Source organism: Fusarium verticillioides, chromosome 7 (assembly GCF_000149555.1).
Source record: "Fusarium verticillioides 7600 chromosome 7, whole genome shotgun sequence".
NCBI classification, from domain to species: Eukaryota; Fungi; Ascomycota; class Sordariomycetes; order Hypocreales; family Nectriaceae; genus Fusarium; species Fusarium verticillioides.
Window position 1 is genome coordinate 2023413 of NC_031681.1, and position 17092 is coordinate 2040504.

Consider the following 17092-nt stretch of genomic DNA (forward strand, 5'->3'; position numbering starts at 1 on the left):
GCACCATTAATTTGTGTAGAGCTTCTCCGGACGATGAAATCAGTATTTGGGGGGGGGGGGGGATCGAGAAAATCTGTAGAACAAGCATGATTTCTCTCGTGATGTGGATATCCGTTGCAGTGTGGCTGATAGGGAAGACATCAGTTGGCAAGCTTTCAATTTGGTGCATCGACAAGTCAAGGTAAGAAAACTGAGGATGGTGATCTTCCATATATGAGAAGATCTACTCTACTCTAGTGAATCTTTAGACCAGCTGATTCTGGCACCCTACTACAATGTTGGAGGTTTTATCACCCCCGAGGATTGGTAATTGGTGTCCATGTGAAGTGGCGGGGCGTCGATAACTGATAGGTACTGTAAGCTGTCACTGAGGAACATAGAACTTCTATTGTTCCTGACTAGACTCTTTGATACACAAGCTGAATCACGGCTAAAGAGCTATGACTGTGCAGACATACACCAACTCAGTGACACATGCAACCAAGATGATGCCTCACCATTTGGTTGCCCATATGCAAGGTAGAAGATGGTACTGTGGTAAGATGGTCGGTTTCATTAAAAGTCCAACGATTTGTGATGAGTGGCCAGCAGAGAAACTTTGCTTCACGAATGCTACCATTGGGGAACTGCCCTGTTTGTTTCGCCATGCAAACTTTTCAGAAGACGGTGCAGTTCGCAGGAAACTTCGAGGTGAATACTGCTCACTCAGGATGTATATAGTAGTACTTTGAGTTTCTCTTGACTCTCCCTCAAAGATAATCAAGGCGGCCAAGCCATGATTCATTCGTAAGCGTACTTTAGCCAACACCCAATTGTAATTCACAACATCAAGAACCCTGAAGGAGCTGATGTACATGGGCACATTTGCAGCTCAGGCTGCTTAGTACGCATCAGCTAGACTAACCCTCTCCCGGATAGTGAATCGTTGTACCCTTAAAACCACTCTAACGACGTTGCCCGTAACTCGGATCCCGGTGATATATCCTCGACATCTTTGCCATGAATCAATGACACAGCATGAAAGGGGATCTTATTCCAAGTGATTGATTGTTTGCTAAGGTTCCCTCACAAGCTTGACCCTGTGACGAGACAGTGCGACGTGACTTGCTGCTTCCCCGCCATTGTCGCCTCGTGGGGCCTCTTGTGATTCACCGAGCATCATTGACCTAGACCATTTATAGTTTAGCTCAATAGCCCCGCGACTCTCTCCCATCACTGCTTGTCATCTGCCACTTGATGCCCGCCTGCCCCCCCTAGCCCCCTTCTCAGTGAGCGTGCCGCCTGCCCTGTACCTGTGTCCTCCCTGCAGCTTTGAACCTGTCTGCGCCTAGGTAAGGTACCTGGCTGGTAAGGTTGCTTGCTGCCTTCCGCCTCGACCGCTCATCTGTGTCCCAGTGTCTGAGGTGTGTCGGTGCCGCTGCCACCTTCTGCCTGTGACTGTGACTCTCTGCCCTTCCTCATCCTTCTTCTGCCTGACGCAAGCAAATCGTAACCTAAACCTTCTTCTCATTTTACCTTATCTATCACCAACTCCATTGTCTTTTTTCACTTTTCATACTTTCCCGAATTTTCCGCTGCCACAAGTCAACCATCTCTACTGGTTGCTTCCACCATCGATACCACTCTTACCGCCTCTACAACTTACCAACCCCCACCGTCAATATGCGCAGCAAGTTCAAGGACGAGCATCCCTTCGAGAAGCGCAAGGCTGAGGCCGAGCGCATTCGACAGAAGTACTCTGACCGCATTCCCGTACGTGATTTACCCTTCGCTTTGATTTGGACTCAAGTTGGGGCTCCAACTCGGCAATGAGAGAACGGCGGGCGCGCGCAATCGTGCAGTGACCGCTTATTCCCTCTGCTTCTTTACGACGATAGAAACTAACAGGTTACAAATAGGTCATTTGCGAAAAGGTCGAGAAGAGTGACATCGCGACCATCGACAAGAAGAAGTACCTTGTCCCCGCCGATTTGACCGTTGGCCAGTTCGTCTACGTCATCCGCAAGCGAATCAAGCTCTCCCCCGAGAAGGCCATCTTCATCTTCGTCGACGAAGTGCTTCCCCCAACGGCTGCCCTCATGAGCAGCATCTACGAGGAACACAAGGATGAGGACGGGTACGTTCACACACAACTGTTGGAATGGGCAACTTGCTGACATTACCTATAGTTTCCTATACATTACCTACTCAGGCGAGAACACCTTCGGTGATGCTTTGGAGTAAGCTGCGTGGAATCGGTTCTATATCCCACCTCGAGAATGATGAAGGCGTTACGGTCGTGTTTGGGTGAATATTCGTTGGTCACTGGTTATGTTCACGTTATCTTTTGAGTCCGTACTTCGGATCTCGATGGAGAGTCTGCTACTCTTTCTGGCAACACGTCTGTATACTCGCTAGGTCCGGCAATGCGGCTACGGTCCGAAGTGCTTTTTTCTGCCTCTTCTGGATTTTCAGATTTATTTTGATCAGTGACACAATTTTCAGAGTCTTTGAATATGTTATCAGAATCAATGTATAAGCAGCTCATGGTACAGTCACGCCGAGCGAAACTCCCACGAGAACCAAGAACAGGCACTTGCAGCTATCACCTGATTACCCCAACTTGGAACCGTGAGCGCTAGCACGCCATGTGCCTGAATGGCTTGTCAGAGCCGTGATCGGCGTTCATTTATACGAATACTGAACTTGCCACTGATAAGATAACTTGCCATATCCTGCGAGAGGGGCTGTCTGTCTAGAGCTTCAAAATCTCTGGATAATTTAATCATACATCAAGGATAAGATGTTACGATTTTCAGGTTTCGAGGCAGCGTTGCGCTGATTCTCACGATCCATGCCTTCATGCCATTTCCTTATAAAATGCCATGACAGCGTAGCGAAAGGAGCCATTAGCATAACCTCGTCTCATTGCGCGAAATGACTGCAAGAAAGCAATACCGTCCCGGCCTTGAGTAAACGCAAATGCCCAAAGGGATGGGTTCTGCACAAGTGACCAAGTAATGTCCCTAAATATACGAGTGTAAGCATATGATCAACAGTCAGATACATGATATTCGCACCATGTTTTTCGGACTTGTTGACTGATGTCCTTTGGCTCAGACAAGACTGTAAGCCCGGCGTTCTTCGCGAGATCGACGTACCCTTGCTGGGTACAGAGGGATGGGAGTAGCATGCCATCTGCACTTAATTTAAGTTCATAAACACATGAATACGAATATCTCGCATGCAACCTTACCTTCGATAGGGTTGATATCATTGATGAAAGTTGTTTCGTCAATATCTTCATCCTTGAACCAATCTGCTAACACCAACTTGCCCCCAGGCTTGAGTACTTTCATCACATTCTCAAAGAACAATGTCTTGTTTGGAAAATGGCTAAGAGCTTCACTTATCCATACTGCATCGAAGGTGCCCTGCTGGTCGTTGAAGAAGTCGCCCATCTTCTCGGCGTCAAGCTCGAGGAATTTGACTTTTCCCTCGCCGAGTTTGGCGAAGCCATTGTCATCTGACACATCAGACGAAGAGGTGTCTTCGATAGCAGCTTTGGTTAGGCGATTTGCGATCTTGACCTGTTTGCTTGAGATGGTGATGCCCGTCACAGAGCTACCATGTTTGGAAGCGAGATACCGCGATGTTCCGCCGATACCACAGCCAACATCAAGAACCGAGCTGTTGGATGGAATCTTTGAAATGTCGAGAAGGAGCTGGATGAGATTGGCTTGTGCTTCCTCCTTTGTCTGCGTGGCTTCAGACTCTGGTGTTGGCCAGTACCCGTGATGGATATGTTCGCCCCTAGTAAGCCAGCCAGTGGATCAGCAGTCGCTAAGCTTTCTGGGAGGTAGAATGTTTTCACATACCACAAACTCAAATAGTAGTCACTTGCAAGATCGTAATGGAGCTTGATTCTGTCCTTGAGGGCTTGCATAGTCGAGTGAGCGAGGCCGAGAGGAGTGTCATATTGCTCGCTCAGGTCGGTAGTTTGGTCAGACACTGCTGTGGCAGCCATAATTTTTGATGCTCGAGGTCGTGCGGTAGTGAGATATTGAGGCAATTGCTCAAGCTTGTTTGCAAATCGCGAATCAGAATCACACAGCAACGTTTATACCAAGCTGTTACCAGAGAGTGCGTATGTACCCCGCGCGTTAGATATGCGCATCAGTGACTGCAGGGTGACACAATAGTTACCTCTGTCTCTGGAGACCATGCTGGGGCATGGGCTAGTTTACGAGGATAGAAAGAGGCTAGAGAGGCTTGACGAGAGGCACCAAAACACATCTCGAAATGACTGTCAAGAATTCTCTGAGACCATAATTATATAGTCCGATGGAGCTGGACAGGTTGAGCTGTTAAATGTGGCAAATGAAGCAACATGGCTTAAAATGCCTGGTCTTACCAATTCGAATCCGGGTCTTGCTGAACCCTTTGAGATAGAGGAGAACCGTGACAATTCAAGCCAATCTACTAGGACATATTTTCAGAATCTTTTACGCATATAGTTTTCTGTCATTAAGTAGTAAAGCATACATGCTATGCTCGCTTGATAGAACTTCCAATATGGGCACATCGAGTTTGGGCGCGAGGCTTTGACTGAGACATCTGCTGCACTGAAGCCCACCAAGAAGGCCTTCTTTTCTTGGAAGAATGCTGGTGAACTTTAAAGACAACACATTGAAGTTGTTTTCCGCTGTTGATTGCAATGGATAAGTAGCAAACAGACTTGGATGATGTAAGGTCGACCTAGGTCGATATGTTCAACTTGCTCGCTGCCACAGGCAACAGACACTTTTTACTGACCGACATCTGTTTTTGATAACCGATTTCAGCGCGACAATAACAGGCATCCATGGGGCCTTTAAACAAAGGAACCTCGTTATTTTAAGCTCTTGTGCAAGTGGATGCTCAACTTGTTAGCCGTTCTGCCTTCAGTGGGCTCCGTTTCACTGCGCGCCCAAAGAGTAGGACTACAGGGCTACCAGCGGCTGTAACCGCAACCAATTGTTTTACACTGGAGCGGCCAAGACGCGACCACTTTCCGATGGCTCGTACACAAAGCGCTTCGCAAGGTTAAAAACTCGATCTCCATTTTTGAGTACTCACAAACACGAGGAACTATTTGCTTGTCGCTCAGCATCTTTCATCAGGTCACCAACGAATAACACAACTTCTTGCTAAAACTTGAGAAAACAGGACAAATTAACCCCCCGCCATATGACATCATACTCTTCAGCCCAACTTGACTACGGCTAAAGAGCTTTGACTAAGGATACAAACTCTATCTATCTTTAAGCACCTCACTCTGGCCCTGGAAGGCCATATCTCACCGCTGGCCAGGTTTCAGAATATGCAAGACGATGATCAGAAACAAATCCAGCCAACCCGTGACTCTTTCCAGAAAATCCTGTTTCAACTACAACTCATCAAGTGGCGATTTCTTTGGACGAGATCGGCGGTTACCGACCACGTGAACCCCTGTCGACGAGGGGCCCTGAAGCTCCTCACCGGGATACAGGGGCTTCAACGGTGAAGAGACCCCTGTTTGGAAGCTTGATTGGCTGTCAGCCCCGGCAACTCTAACAACATCCTGGTGCGCCACCTCGAAAACATTCACCACCAAGAAATGTTCTGGTGATGATCATAGCCTCTTGAAATCGTTTCTCGGAGGACCCTGCTTTTTCCAGTGACCTACACGATGGCATTTACGGCGCAGTTACATTAGCCGTATGGGAAGCCAGCATATCGGAATCAGTCGACAGCACCGCCACTGCGCTCATGGCTTCAGGCTAGGGTTTCATGGGAAACAGCTTGCAATGGCGTCACCCGCTTGGACTACCAAGATGTGCCGCCTTCTTATCAGTTATATGCCCATGCCCTTCGCCACCAACTGATGGTGAGCTTTGGAATGCTGGGCACCACCCACCTTATCACTCCACGGTGTTCCCCTTGCACTCTGCGTGAGTCACTATATATCTATACTTCAACTCGCACCCCATTCACTTGGAGGCTGCTGCAGTTGATGCTGTGATATTGCGAGCACAGTGCTACCTGAAGTACCTTGCTCATTGTGCAAGTCCTCTACGGAGCGGTCATATAACATTCAACCCATGCTTGAGGCGGCTGGGCCACTCAAAGCGACAAGTCAAACAAGCCAAACAAGCTCGCACCTATAGCCAGCCCAACCGCACCCTCAACTCAACTCAAGCTCAGCCTCAGCTGTTAATCTACTACAAACTCTACCTACCTACCTCACTATACTTGCGGTCCGTTTGCTCTTGGCTCGGTTTCGGAACCGTTTGTGTTCAGGCCTTTGCCAGCATCGTGACTGGTCACCGGTATAGACGGGCGCTTAGCTCACTCTCGTACCCTAAGCGCTGCCGCCGGAATTGTCAAGGGCGTTTCTGTTACAGCTGATTTCTCTTTGAATTTGTTATTCATTGGTTACTTTATTTGTGGAGTGAATCAGGTATGTTTTGCGTCAAAGCTTTCTCAAGCACCCTCTCTTATTGTTGCTATTGCCCTTCCTATTGTTCTATTCGGCCTTTTCTTTCGCTTATACACAATTGCACTTCAACCTTGAACAATCAACATGGAATCATAGACGATAGACTGGAAATATTTTTTTGCTCACGGCCGTCATTTCCTTTGTCCCATTTCTTTCATCTTTCGACCTTGGGCTCTTTATCTAATTAATCTTTGTCCCTACATCGTGTAAATCATCATCACATCTCACTCGATCTGAGCCCTCGTCTTCCTTCGGTCTTCGCATTTTTCTACTTATACAATCTCATACAAACTTAATCGTTTGCATTTACCAACAAACATAGATCCAAGATGTTCTCCTCACGGAAAGAAAACGACGACCCGCCGGTCTATCCGGCCGTACCCAACTCCCTCCGGCCAGAATCATTCGAAATGGCCGAGATGCGAAAAGTTCAAGAAGCTAGAGCCGATACTGCTCCAAATGCTACTCCCTATCTCAGCCTCAGAGCAAGGCTCTCTCAAATATGGGTGAATCGCTGGACAATCCTCCTCATCCTGGTCCTGGTCCGAGTTATGATCCTCATCGTTGACCTTAAAGAAAATGTCGGAGATGCCAAAGTCAAAGCCCTATCCGCCTGTACCAAAGTGGAAGATGTTGGCAGCGCCATGGCCTCCATGCCTCATTATCTCTCTAGGGGCGTGAACGAACTTGCAGCTTCTGGAATCGAGAAGTCAGTTGACGCCATGGTGTACTTGCTCGACCTGATCCTTGTCGGCGTGAAGAACATGATCGTGTTCTACATCAACTTTCTAACTGCCACTTACGTGTGCCTTATTACCGCCATGGTCCACGGAAGTCTGGATGTTGTTGCCGATGTCACTGAAGGAGCAACTGAAAAGTTCAACAGCGTGATTGACAAGGCTGTGGACAAAATAGAAAGTCTCTCCAAGGAACTTGAAGATGGCATTAACAAGGTCACCAAGGGAATTGAAGACTCTGTCTTTGGAGACCTTGTTCCCGATATCCCCAAGGTTGACTTCTCCAGCCCCGTCAAGGAACTCAAGGACTTTGACATCAAGTCCGAAGATTTCGCCAAGGATGTCCGTAAATTGGAAGATGATCTCCCTGACTTCCGAGAAGTCCAGAACTTGACAGAGCAAGCCATCTCGATTCCGTTCGACTTCGTCCGCAAAGCCCTCAACGAGACCTACGGCAATTACAAATTCGATCGAGATGTCTTCCCTCTCGCCCAGAAGAAGAAGCTGACCTTCTGTTCTGAGAACACTGCTCTCAACGATTTCTTCAACAACCTATTCGAACTTATCCACAAAGCTCGAACCATCTTCATCGCTGTCTTGATTATTCTCGCTCTGGCCGCCATTGTTCCCATGGCCTGGCTTGAGATCAGACGCTGGCGGCGACAACAGCATCATGCTCGTCTTATTGCTCAAAACTTGTATGACCCTATGGACATTGTCTACATTGCGTCTCGACCCATGACGGCTACTGCGGGCATCAAGATCGCATCGCACTTCAAGGGCAAGCGACAGATTCTTGTACGATGGCTGATCGCTTATGCCACGTCCGTCCCAGCCCTCTTCATCCTGTCTCTTGCCATCGCTGGCTTCTTCTCTTGCTTTTGCCAGTGGCTTCTTCTCAAGGCGATCAGAGACCAAGTGCCTGCCCTCGCAGGTCAAGTTGGCGCATTTGCTGACGATGTTGTTGAGAACCTCGAAAGCGTTTCGGCTGAATGGGCCCATGACGCCAACGGCGTGATTACGAGTTTCAACAGTGAAATTAACAACGACGTCCTCGGCTATGTTACCAACGCCACGGATGCTGTGAACGACACTCTCAACACATTTCTTGATACCATGAATGATGGGCTTGACACTGTCTTCAAGGGAACCATCCTTCTTGACCCTATCAAGACAGTCATTCACTGTGTTATCGGCATCAAGATCGAGAGCGTGCAAAAGGGACTCACCTGGGTTCATGACCACGCCCAAGTCAACTTCCCACTCTTCGAAAACAATACCTTCAGCGAGGGTGCGAAGGACTCGGTTGAAGGTGACTCGGAGCTTAACACGTTCCTGGCATCCCCGTCGTCCGCCACTACTGATGAGGTCACAGGGGCTGTCAAGGCAGTTACAGATTGGCTTCACGGGAAGCTGATCCAAGATGCTCTTATCTCTACCGGTATCCTTCTAGTGTATGTACTTGTTGTCCTTATTGGCACAGTCTGGACACTTGTCGGCATGGTCTCACCGGACAAGGGCCGCGCCGAAGGTGGTATGCGCTATACTGGAGACAACAGACCGGGCTTTAGTCCTCGTGTCGGACACCATGATCCCGCCAATCCCGATGGCGCAACACACTTTCCTCGTTTTGGGTCCTCCTCTGGCGAGATAGATCATTACAGAGAAGATGCTCCCAGGCATGACGAGAAGTTCATGTCTGGTGCGACAGGGGCCCGTGCTACACAGGTGGACGGCCACCAAAGAAGCAGCTCCTACGGCTACCTAGACACGGCAAGTGGCAAATACTAGGAGTGTTGGAGCCCGATAGCCAGTTGAAGGATGATTTTCCCTGCAGTTTCTTTTTTATTACTCTGGCCCTGGCTGGACCCGCGCCGAGAGAGACGATCCTTTTTAACTGCATGAAGCGATGACTACACGGAAGGCGTTGGTATAATGTATCTTGGACATGGAGGCAACTCAAATTTATTTCATATGTTTCTCAGTTGATATCCCGAAGGGGAAAAAAAAGGTATTGGCCGTTGGATACTTGGTTCATGTTTCGTGTCCAAGGAATAGTCTTGAGTCTGGTTCGTGTTCTACATTGTTTGTGGTCATGATTTCAACCAGATTGTTTCTAGATCAGACTGACACATAGTAACAACAAATTGAAGGCTACAATTGTAAATCTCATGGCTTAGTGATGGTGACATAACGCGCGCCTGTGAATGCATGGTTATTGTGACTGTATAACGATGTGTAGACTTCCTCTGATGGGGGAAAGCTTGTTCTGTTTCTGGTCGAAAGAGGTTATTCCTGATACTAATTCAGCCCTACATGTGGTTCTTTGTTACAAGCTGCTTGGCGCCGGAGTTACTCAACAAAGAGACTCCCTCGTATGTGCCTTAGTGTTGGTACCTAGGTATGCATGATGACTGCAGCAGAGTGAATGCTAGAGAATACCCAATGGTTAGTGTCCGTAACTGCTTACATAGAGAGGAGTACGAGATATGTCACACGATTCAGATGCCATGATGCAGGACCCTGAAATTGCAACCAAAGCTCCATCCAATGTTATGTTGATTGATTACCCAATTAGGGAATTCCGGAGCCGAAGTGGGTGCTATGATGCTTGATGCAGGGCGGAGTGTGGGCGGAATATGCACCTGCGGGCGACTTGCATGAGCGGGAAGGAGCTAACGAGTCTAGCGAGTCCAGAGGCACAATTGCAGGTAGCGGAACTCGTTCTTCCGGAATCGGTGGCGGAGAATGAGAATGCAGACAAACAACCCTCGCCTCAACTTTCTTTCTCTTTTCTTTAAAGATCTCCACGTCCTCCCTAGGAATCTCCTCTCTTCAATCTCTACATCATTTCTAGGACCAGAGTCGATAATCAATTCACCATGGACGCTATCAAAGAGACCTTCAGGCGCTGCAAGGAGCAGAACAGGGTCAGTACACCAAATTCTCGTCATGACTGCCCCTCCGCGGGGTAAAACGGCGAGAATGCCAACTTTGACTGCAAGAACAAGTAAACTGACAATGACTCTTCTCTTTCAAACAGTCTGCGCTGGTAACATATGTCACTGCTGGCTACCCCAAGCCTGAGGACACACCCAGCATCCTCCTGGCTCTCGAGAAGGGTGGCGCCGGTAAGTCTTCCTCGGCTCAATGACGCTTGTGAACTGTACTAACCGAGTCGCAACTCTAGACGTTATCGAAGTCGGTGCGCCGTTCACCGACCCAATTGCCGACGGCCCTACTATCCAGACTGCCAACACGGTTCGTACAGTACCAGTCGCTTTGATTAGACAGGAATTGACTGGTTTAGATCGCCCTCGAGAATGGCGTCACAATCGAGTCCACATTGGCGATGGTGAAGGAGGCCCGGTCTCGCGGTCTCAAGGCCCCCGTCATGCTTATGGGTTACTACAACCCTCTCCTAAGCTACGGCGAGGAGAGGCTGCTCCAAGACTGCCACTCCTCTGGTATCAATGGTTTCATCGTCGTCGACTTGCCTCCCGAGGAGGCTATTTCTTTCCGAAAGCTCTGCAACAAGGGCCGGTGGGTCAAAACACCCAAATCGACCAGAGTACAATACTGATTACGTACATAGTCTCTCATATGTTCCTCTTATCGCCCCTGCTACATCAGATACCCGAATGAAGATTCTCTGCCAGCTCGCCGATTCATTCATCTACGTCGTCTCTCGTATGGGCGTCACCGGCGCCACCGGCACTCTAAACGCGAATCTTCCCGACCTTCTGGATCGAGTGAAGAAGTACAGCGGCAACAAGCCCGCTGCTGTCGGTTTCGGTGTCAGCACTCGAGAGCATTTCCTAAGTGTCGCTACTTTGTCAGACGGTGTCGTCGTCGGCAGTCAGATCATCACCACCATTAAGAACGCCGCTCCTGGCCAGGCTCTTGCCGATGTCGAGAAGTACTGTGCCTACCTATCAGGCCGCGATTCCGATGAGAACACGAGAGAGGTCGGTCTAGTTGAGGCTGTTGCTGGGGCTAAGGAGCCCAGCGGCGAGAATGTTACCGTCAGTGGTACCGTCACAGATGCCGATATCACTGCTGAGGAGGACAGCGCCCTGGTTGCTCAGCTCGCTGCTCTTCACGGCAAGATCCCCGAACGATTTGGCGAGTTCGGTGGTCAGTACGTTCCTGAGAGTCTGATGGACTGCTTGTCACAACTGGAGGATGGATTCAATGCGATTAAGGACGATCCTTCTTTCTGGGAGGAATACCGATCCTACTACGAGTACATGGGGCGACCCGGCCACTTGCACTTGGCTGAGCGACTCACTGAGCACGCTGGTGGTGCCAACATCTGGCTCAAGCGTGAGGATCTGAACCACACTGGTAGTCACAAGATCAACAACGCTCTGGGACAGCTTCTCCTTGCTCGGAGACTCGGAAAGAAGCGTATTATCGCTGAGACTGGTGCTGGTCAGCACGGTGTTGCTACCGCTACCGTTTGTGCCAAGTTCGGCATGGAGTGCACAGTTTACATGGGAGCTGTAAGTCAAGCCTATCCGCTGATCTAGATATCACCACTAATGCATTGAATAGGAGGACGTCCGACGACAGGCCCTCAACGTTTTCCGTATGCGACTTCTCGGCGCCAAGGTTGTTGCTGTCGAAGCTGGCAGCAAAACTCTTCGAGACGCTGTCAACGAGGCCCTCCGCGCTTGGGTCGTTGACTTGGACACCACCCATTACATCATCGGTTCTGCGATCGGACCTCACCCCTTCCCCACCATTGTCCGAACCTTCCAGTCAGTGATTGGTAACGAGACCAAGCAACAAATGCTCGAGAAGCGAGGCAAGCTTCCCGATGCTGTTGTGGCCTGTGTTGGCGGTGGCAGCAACGCTGTCGGCATGTTCTACCCCTTCGAGAATGAGCCTACTGTCAAGCTTCTGGGTGTTGAAGCAGGTGGTGATGGTGTTGACACCGCCAGACATAGTGCCACTCTCACTGGTGGCTCCAAGGGTGTCTTGCATGGTGTGAGGACATATGTTCTCCAGGACAAGCACGGCCAAATCACGGAGACACATTCCGTTTCCGCTGGTCTCGATTACCCCGGTGTCGGCCCTGAGCTGAGCTCTTGGAAGGACAACGAGCGAGCCAAGTTCGTTGCTGCCACTGATGCTGAGGCATTCCTTGGTTTCAAGCTCATGAGTCAGCTCGAGGGTATCATTCCTGCTCTGGAGACTGCTCACGGTATCTTCGGTGCCATTGAGCTTGCCAAGACAATGGAGAAGGGCGAGGATCTTGTCATCTGCCTGAGCGGCCGTGGTGACAAGGACGTGCAGAGCGTCGCTGAGGAGCTGCCCAAGTTGGGCCCTAAGATTGGCTGGGATCTTCGTTTCTAAATTAAAAGTGATACCATGTTTGGATTATGTAGCAACCATTGAAATGATAGCATGAACAAAAAAGTCTTTTTCTTTTCTCTATCGTGGCTCTGGCGGGTTGGTGATACAAAGGCTGGAAGGCGTTGAAAATGGAGGGTTTTGATACATATTATACATGAGATATTTTACACCGTAATCTTTTGCTGGCCTTGTGTCTTTCTGGCTTCCATCTCTGCATCGAGCTCCTTGAATAACAGGGCCTCGTCCTCGTCTGACAGCTCTTGAATGCCCTCCAAATCAGCCAGATCCTCGTCACCCAACACAAACTCCTGCGCTACAAGTTCGCCCAGCGTCGCTTGACTACGCTTGCTCAAGGGCCCCGGAGTAGCGAAATCGAGCGCATACTGGATAATATCGTCCCGGTCCTCAATCTCCTTGGGCGGCATGCCCAAAGCAATACGCTCCTCATTGAACCGCTTCTGAATATCCTTGGATTGCATGAGTAGCCACCTCAAGTTCCAGCCGCCAGGGCCAAGCTCCTTTATTCTGGCGGGCTTGCTCTTGAGAAGATATTCCTGGAGACCACCCTCTCGTCGAATGGTCTTGAGAACTCGGAGTGTGAGGCGGGTCTTGACGTTGGCTTGTATGGCGGGCAGCCTGAAGACCTTGACGTGGACGTTTGGACGCCAAAATCGACGGGCCTTGTTGTTGTACTTTTCCGCAACAGTGTTGCCGAAACGAATCCTCGCTGAGCCGTATAGACCCTTGTTGGATTGCTTGTAGACTCTTCGCTCGCCATAGGGGTATGGGGGGATAAGACGGTTGGGTAGAAGATGTGACTTGATCGTCTTGGTCTGCTGAGGCAGAGTTGTGCTGAATAGTCGAGCGGGAGTCGCTGTCGATGATGAGGCCAGGGCCCTCAGAGCCGGCCGAGCGGGGGCCCAGGACGCCATGATATTCGTTATCGAGTCTCGGAGTGTGATTTCCCGGTCAGATACGAGACATTGGTCTTCAATTGACGTCGAGGCGGGCGGAGATTTTCGAGCGCGGAGTGCCCCCTTCGAGATGCGCTGATCGTCGACAATACCGATGACCTTTTGGAGTTGAGATTTTTGGGCTGTCGTTGTTCGGAGGGGCGTGATGTTCCGGCGCCGAAGACATGGGCAGCTTAAACTTGAGGGAATTGCCCAATCAGGTGATTTCGTGGTGTCTTCGCGATGGGATCCACTACAGCTTCACTATCAACAAAGCAAACATTGAGTATTCGTCGACAGCGGGATCTGATCTGATATACGATGGCCATGTTTCCTCCTGTGGAAGACTCTGTTCTTCAGAATAATCCTGATTTTTTGAATCTCTATAATAAACTCACAAATCTTGTACTTAATCCTGATGGAACGACTAAGCAGGACCCTAGAGCTAAAGAGCGGGCTGCAGTTCGAGAGGTGAGACTACCCCATGATTGTTGTGCCAATAAAGATGTTTTAAGCTGACTTAAGGCATAGGAACTCAACCGCAGGCGCCTTGTCTGCGCAAAACAGCATCTCTTAACTCGCGCCATCTCATCGGCAACTCCATCAAGCACACCGCCCGCAACAAGAGCTTCTTCCCGCCTAAGAGCACCTCAAAATCAACAACCTACAGAGTCAAGATCGCAATTGAAGCAACAGTCTTCGCTTCCAGAGCCTCTACTGGATCTTCTTCTCCTTCTTCCTCAACTTCTCGACCCCAACAATCCGCCTCTTCCTCAGGATACCCTCCAGCTCCTATTCGCCCATCCTCCCCTTTCAGACCTAGAGACTCTGCTTCCAGCTCTTGCGCCAGTCATCGCATCGAATTTACGGACATGGGCATTAGGTCTTGCACGGATCGCTCATCCGTCTACGAATCCATCCTTTCTTCATCGACATATTGCTTCGCTACCAGCCACCCTCACGTCCTGGCGTTCTGACCTCGCAGCTGCGGAAGCAGATCTGAGGACTCACCGGTTACGCTCCCTGGCCGCGTTGACAACTCTTCTCCAGTCCGCAAGCAATGCTCTGGGTCTTCTCGTCCGCGCTCTTGAAGTAAAGCACGGCGTTGTAGCCCGCAGTCTTGAGCTCCGCGCCGCAGATGTCGCCCTTCAAGCTCGTCGTCACGATGCGGATGCTGCTATAGCCGCCGCCTCTGTGCGCCGCGCGGTCTACACACCCGAAGCAATTGCTGCTCTAAAGAACTATGGCGCGCATTTGCGCGATGCTAGAATGCGAGGCGAGGAACGCATTCGCGGTCTACAGGCTGAGTTGGGAGAGTACGGCGTCGGTGTTGATGGCGGAGAGACAAAGGAGAGGAAAATGAGGGAGATGTCGAGGGTGTATCGGGACATGGCGAGACAAATGGATGAAGTGAAAAGAGACCTGGACCGACTGAACCAGGGTTAACAAGAGGTGGTCATTGTCAGACACAATGTGTTTCAGTCTATTCACGCTGTATGAAAGATAATGATGGCACAAGAGCTGCGCGAATGGCCAGCATAACTTAGACCCAATACCTAATTAGATCGAATGCATATATTTTCACATTTTATACTCAGTGTAAGGCGCTGGAGAGGTAGCAAACGCATGGGACGTCTTCTATATAGGTTACTCGTACATGTATTTTCAAGTTCTCTTCATCTCGTCATTACTTCTCCAAGTCCATACTAGACTTGGACCCTAGACTCGGGGTATTTTCAAATCCATCTGCCCCAACAGCTTTCATGGTCGTAGCTGTCTTTTTGGCATCCAAGAAATCGCTTTTCAAAGCAATGTGATCACTGGGTGCACATCCTTCTCATTTCATGCTCTAGTCATTTCGTATTTAACCCTTGACCTTGTAGATGGCCTCAGCAAGACGACCAACGTTCTCAGAAGTGATACCGGCAACAGAGATACGGCCGTCCTTGGTAGCGTAGACGGAGAACTCCTCAGCGAGGCGAGTCATCTCATCAGCAGTCAGTCCGGTGTAGGCAAACATGCCGATCTGGCTGGTGATGTGAGACCAGTCGTGCTTGGAGCCGAGCTTCTCAAGGTTCTCCTTGAGGAGGGCACGCATGGTGATGATGCGGTCAGCCATCTGCTTTACCTCACCGAGCCACTGCTTGTAGAGAGTAGGGCTGTTGAGGATCTCGGAGGCGATGCGGGCACCGTGGATGGGAGGGTTGGAGTACAGAGGTCGGATGATGATCTTGAGCTGAGAGTCGACACGCTTCTTCTCCTCGGCATCGGCACAGACGAGGGAGAAGGCACCAATACGCTCACCATAGAGACCCTACGAGATTGTTAGCTGGCCTTGTTCTTTCTTCACATGTAAATCTGTTTAGCGTACCATGTTCTTGGCAAAAGACTGGCACAGGGCAATGTTGTGGCCCTGCTCAACGAAGTAGCGGACAGCGAAGGCATCCTTGTCGGTGTCACCGCTGGCAAAGCCCTGGTAAGCCATATCGAAGAAGGCGAAGTGGCCCTTCTCCTTGACGACGTCAGAGATCTGCTTCCACTGCTCTTGGGTAGGGTCAACACCGGTAGGGTTGTGAGCGCAAGCGTGGAAGAGGAAGACACTGCCGTTGGGGGCACCCTTGACGTCAGCAATCAGACCCTCAAAGTCAAGGCCGATGGTCTTCTTGTCGTAGTAGCGGTACTGCTCGACCTCAAGACCGGCATGGTTGAAGACGGCCTTGTGATTAGCCCACGAGGGGGTAGGGATGTAGATCTTCTTCTCGCCAGGGAAGAACTTCTGGAGGAAAGCAGCACCGACACGGAGGGCACCGGTACCAGAGATGGTCTGGGTGATGGTGATGCGGTCAAGGGCGGGGTTGTTAGGGCCGTAGGCCAGCTTGGCGGCGGCGGGAGGGAACTCGGGAACACCAGTGATTCCGGCGTACTCCTTGTTCAACTTGGCATCGACGACCTTGAGCTCAGCCTCACGAACAGAGGGAAGAACGTAGGGCTTGCCAGCATCGTCACGGTAGGCACCGACACCTGTATGGGATTCGGATCAGAATGAGGTCGAGAAACAGCGGGAAACCTCCGCAATCGGATGGTGGGGGATGACATCGCAACATACCCAGGTTGATCTTCTTGCTGTTCTTGTCGGCCTTGAAGGCTTCAGTGATACCTGGAGAGAGAAGTTAATATCGATATTCACATGGTGGTGAAGCGATTTGTCTTTTGGCGCAAAACGCCCCGTATGCGGAGAAACGGAGCGCATCGCATAAAGCGGGCGTTGGACGTACCAAGAATGGCCTATACAGAACAAAACAAGCAATTGATTAGCAACAGAAGCTCGCGCAAAGTTCAGAAATGGCTGATTCAACTTACATCCTGTGAAAGGTTAGCATGAGGTCATGGAGGAGAAGTGCGCCAGCAGTGAGGGAGCTTCTTACAGGAGGACCTTGAGGAACGTTGGCCCAGTGAGAGGCAGCGCGAATGGCAACCAGGTTGAACTGAGCAGGACGGGCAGCCCGGCGGCTGGCAACTCGGAGAGTGGACAGCATTGTGAA

The 17092-nt window shown here is 50.2% G+C and overlaps 8 protein-coding genes across 9 annotated transcripts; 4 read left to right on the forward strand and 4 right to left on the reverse strand.

Annotated features, from left to right (window-relative positions):
• Positions 1–231: 231 nt before the first annotated feature.
• Positions 232–1937, reverse strand: FVEG_17017 (hypothetical protein). Its single transcript, XM_018906258.1, has one exon. The coding sequence runs from the start codon at positions 854–856 to the stop codon at positions 494–496; it is 363 nt and encodes a 120-aa protein (XP_018758963.1). The 5' UTR covers positions 857–1937; the 3' UTR covers positions 232–493.
• Positions 1663–2223, forward strand: FVEG_11401 (autophagy-like protein 8; the record flags this gene model as incomplete). The annotated part of the gene is made up of 3 exons (XM_018900654.1): positions 1663–1752; positions 1899–2116; positions 2169–2223. The coding sequence occupies 3 exons, from the start codon at positions 1663–1665 to the stop codon at positions 2221–2223; spliced, it is 363 nt and encodes a 120-aa protein (XP_018758964.1).
• Positions 2224–2386: 163 nt separating this feature from the next.
• On the reverse strand, positions 2387–4259 carry FVEG_11402 (hypothetical protein). Of its 2 annotated transcripts, none has more exons than XM_018900655.1 (4): positions 3858–4259; positions 3236–3792; positions 3060–3177; positions 2387–3005 (listed from the first exon to the last, which is right to left on the reverse strand). In XM_018900655.1, the coding sequence occupies exons 1-4, from the start codon at positions 4004–4006 to the stop codon at positions 2840–2842; spliced, it is 990 nt and encodes a 329-aa protein (XP_018758965.1). In that variant the 5' UTR covers positions 4007–4259; the 3' UTR covers positions 2387–2839. The 2 variants fall into 2 exon arrangements, with proteins under 2 accessions (XP_018758965.1, XP_018758966.1); XM_018900656.1 differs by having other exon boundaries at positions 2484–3005; positions 3060–3182; positions 3858–4128.
• A 1253-nt stretch (positions 4260–5512) lies between these two features.
• On the forward strand, positions 5513–9410 carry FVEG_11403 (hypothetical protein). The gene is made up of 2 exons (XM_018900657.1): positions 5513–6460; positions 6822–9410. Exon 2 carries the CDS (start codon positions 6829–6831, stop codon positions 9025–9027), a length of 2199 nt encoding a protein of 732 aa, XP_018758967.1. The 5' UTR covers positions 5513–6460; positions 6822–6828; the 3' UTR covers positions 9028–9410.
• A 575-nt stretch (positions 9411–9985) lies between these two features.
• On the forward strand, positions 9986–12783 carry FVEG_11404 (tryptophan synthase). Its single transcript, XM_018900658.1, has 6 exons — positions 9986–10166; positions 10280–10367; positions 10427–10497; positions 10547–10779; positions 10832–11741; positions 11794–12783. The coding sequence occupies exons 1-6, from the start codon at positions 10119–10121 to the stop codon at positions 12595–12597; spliced, it is 2154 nt and encodes a 717-aa protein (XP_018758968.1). The 5' UTR covers positions 9986–10118; the 3' UTR covers positions 12598–12783.
• Positions 12576–13693, reverse strand: FVEG_11405 (hypothetical protein). Its single transcript, XM_018900659.1, has one exon. It carries the CDS (start codon positions 13527–13529, stop codon positions 12762–12764), a length of 768 nt encoding a protein of 255 aa, XP_018758969.1. The 5' UTR covers positions 13530–13693; the 3' UTR covers positions 12576–12761.
• Positions 13694–13833: 140 nt separating this feature from the next.
• FVEG_11406 (hypothetical protein) lies at positions 13834–15158 on the forward strand. Its single transcript, XM_018900660.1, has 2 exons — positions 13834–14021; positions 14082–15158. The coding sequence occupies exons 1-2, from the start codon at positions 13872–13874 to the stop codon at positions 14994–14996; spliced, it is 1065 nt and encodes a 354-aa protein (XP_018758970.1). The 5' UTR covers positions 13834–13871; the 3' UTR covers positions 14997–15158.
• Positions 15159–15178: 20 nt separating this feature from the next.
• FVEG_11407 (aspartate aminotransferase, mitochondrial) lies at positions 15179–17086 on the reverse strand (the record flags this gene model as incomplete). Its single annotated transcript, XM_018900661.1, has 5 exons — positions 15179–15864; positions 15922–16571; positions 16657–16707; positions 16826–16835; positions 16976–17086. 5 exons carry the CDS (start codon positions 17084–17086, stop codon positions 15415–15417), a joined length of 1272 nt encoding a protein of 423 aa, XP_018758971.1. The 3' UTR covers positions 15179–15414.
• Between the last annotated feature and the right edge of the window lie 6 nt (positions 17087–17092).

Bases quoted from the DNA above. Each gene is read 5' to 3' on its own strand.
- FVEG_17017 (XM_018906258.1), bottom strand. From the start codon at position 856: ATGTACATCAGCTCCTTCAGGGTTCTTGATGTTGTGAATTACAATTGG.
- FVEG_11402 (XM_018900655.1), bottom strand. From the start codon at position 4,006: ATGGCTGCCACAGCAGTGTCTGACCAAACTACCGACCTGAGCGAGCAA. The intron at 3,793-3,857 runs GTATGTGAAAAC...CTGGCTTACTAG, and splicing joins GACTACTATTTGAGTTTGTG to GGGCGAACATATCCATCACG. The intron at 3,006-3,059 runs GTGCGAATATCA...TCGTATATTTAG, and splicing joins CAACAAGTCCGAAAAACATG to GGACATTACTTGGTCACTTG.
- FVEG_11403 (XM_018900657.1), top strand. From the start codon at position 6,829: ATGTTCTCCTCACGGAAAGAAAACGACGACCCGCCGGTCTATCCGGCC.
- FVEG_11404 (XM_018900658.1), top strand. From the start codon at position 10,119: ATGGACGCTATCAAAGAGACCTTCAGGCGCTGCAAGGAGCAGAACAGG. The intron at 10,780-10,831 runs GTGGGTCAAAAC...TTACGTACATAG, and splicing joins AAGCTCTGCAACAAGGGCCG to TCTCTCATATGTTCCTCTTA. The intron at 11,742-11,793 runs GTAAGTCAAGCC...TGCATTGAATAG, and splicing joins GCACAGTTTACATGGGAGCT to GAGGACGTCCGACGACAGGC.
- FVEG_11405 (XM_018900659.1), bottom strand. From the start codon at position 13,529: ATGGCGTCCTGGGCCCCCGCTCGGCCGGCTCTGAGGGCCCTGGCCTCA.
- FVEG_11406 (XM_018900660.1), top strand. From the start codon at position 13,872: ATGGCCATGTTTCCTCCTGTGGAAGACTCTGTTCTTCAGAATAATCCT. The intron at 14,022-14,081 runs GTGAGACTACCC...CTTAAGGCATAG, and splicing joins AGCGGGCTGCAGTTCGAGAG to GAACTCAACCGCAGGCGCCT.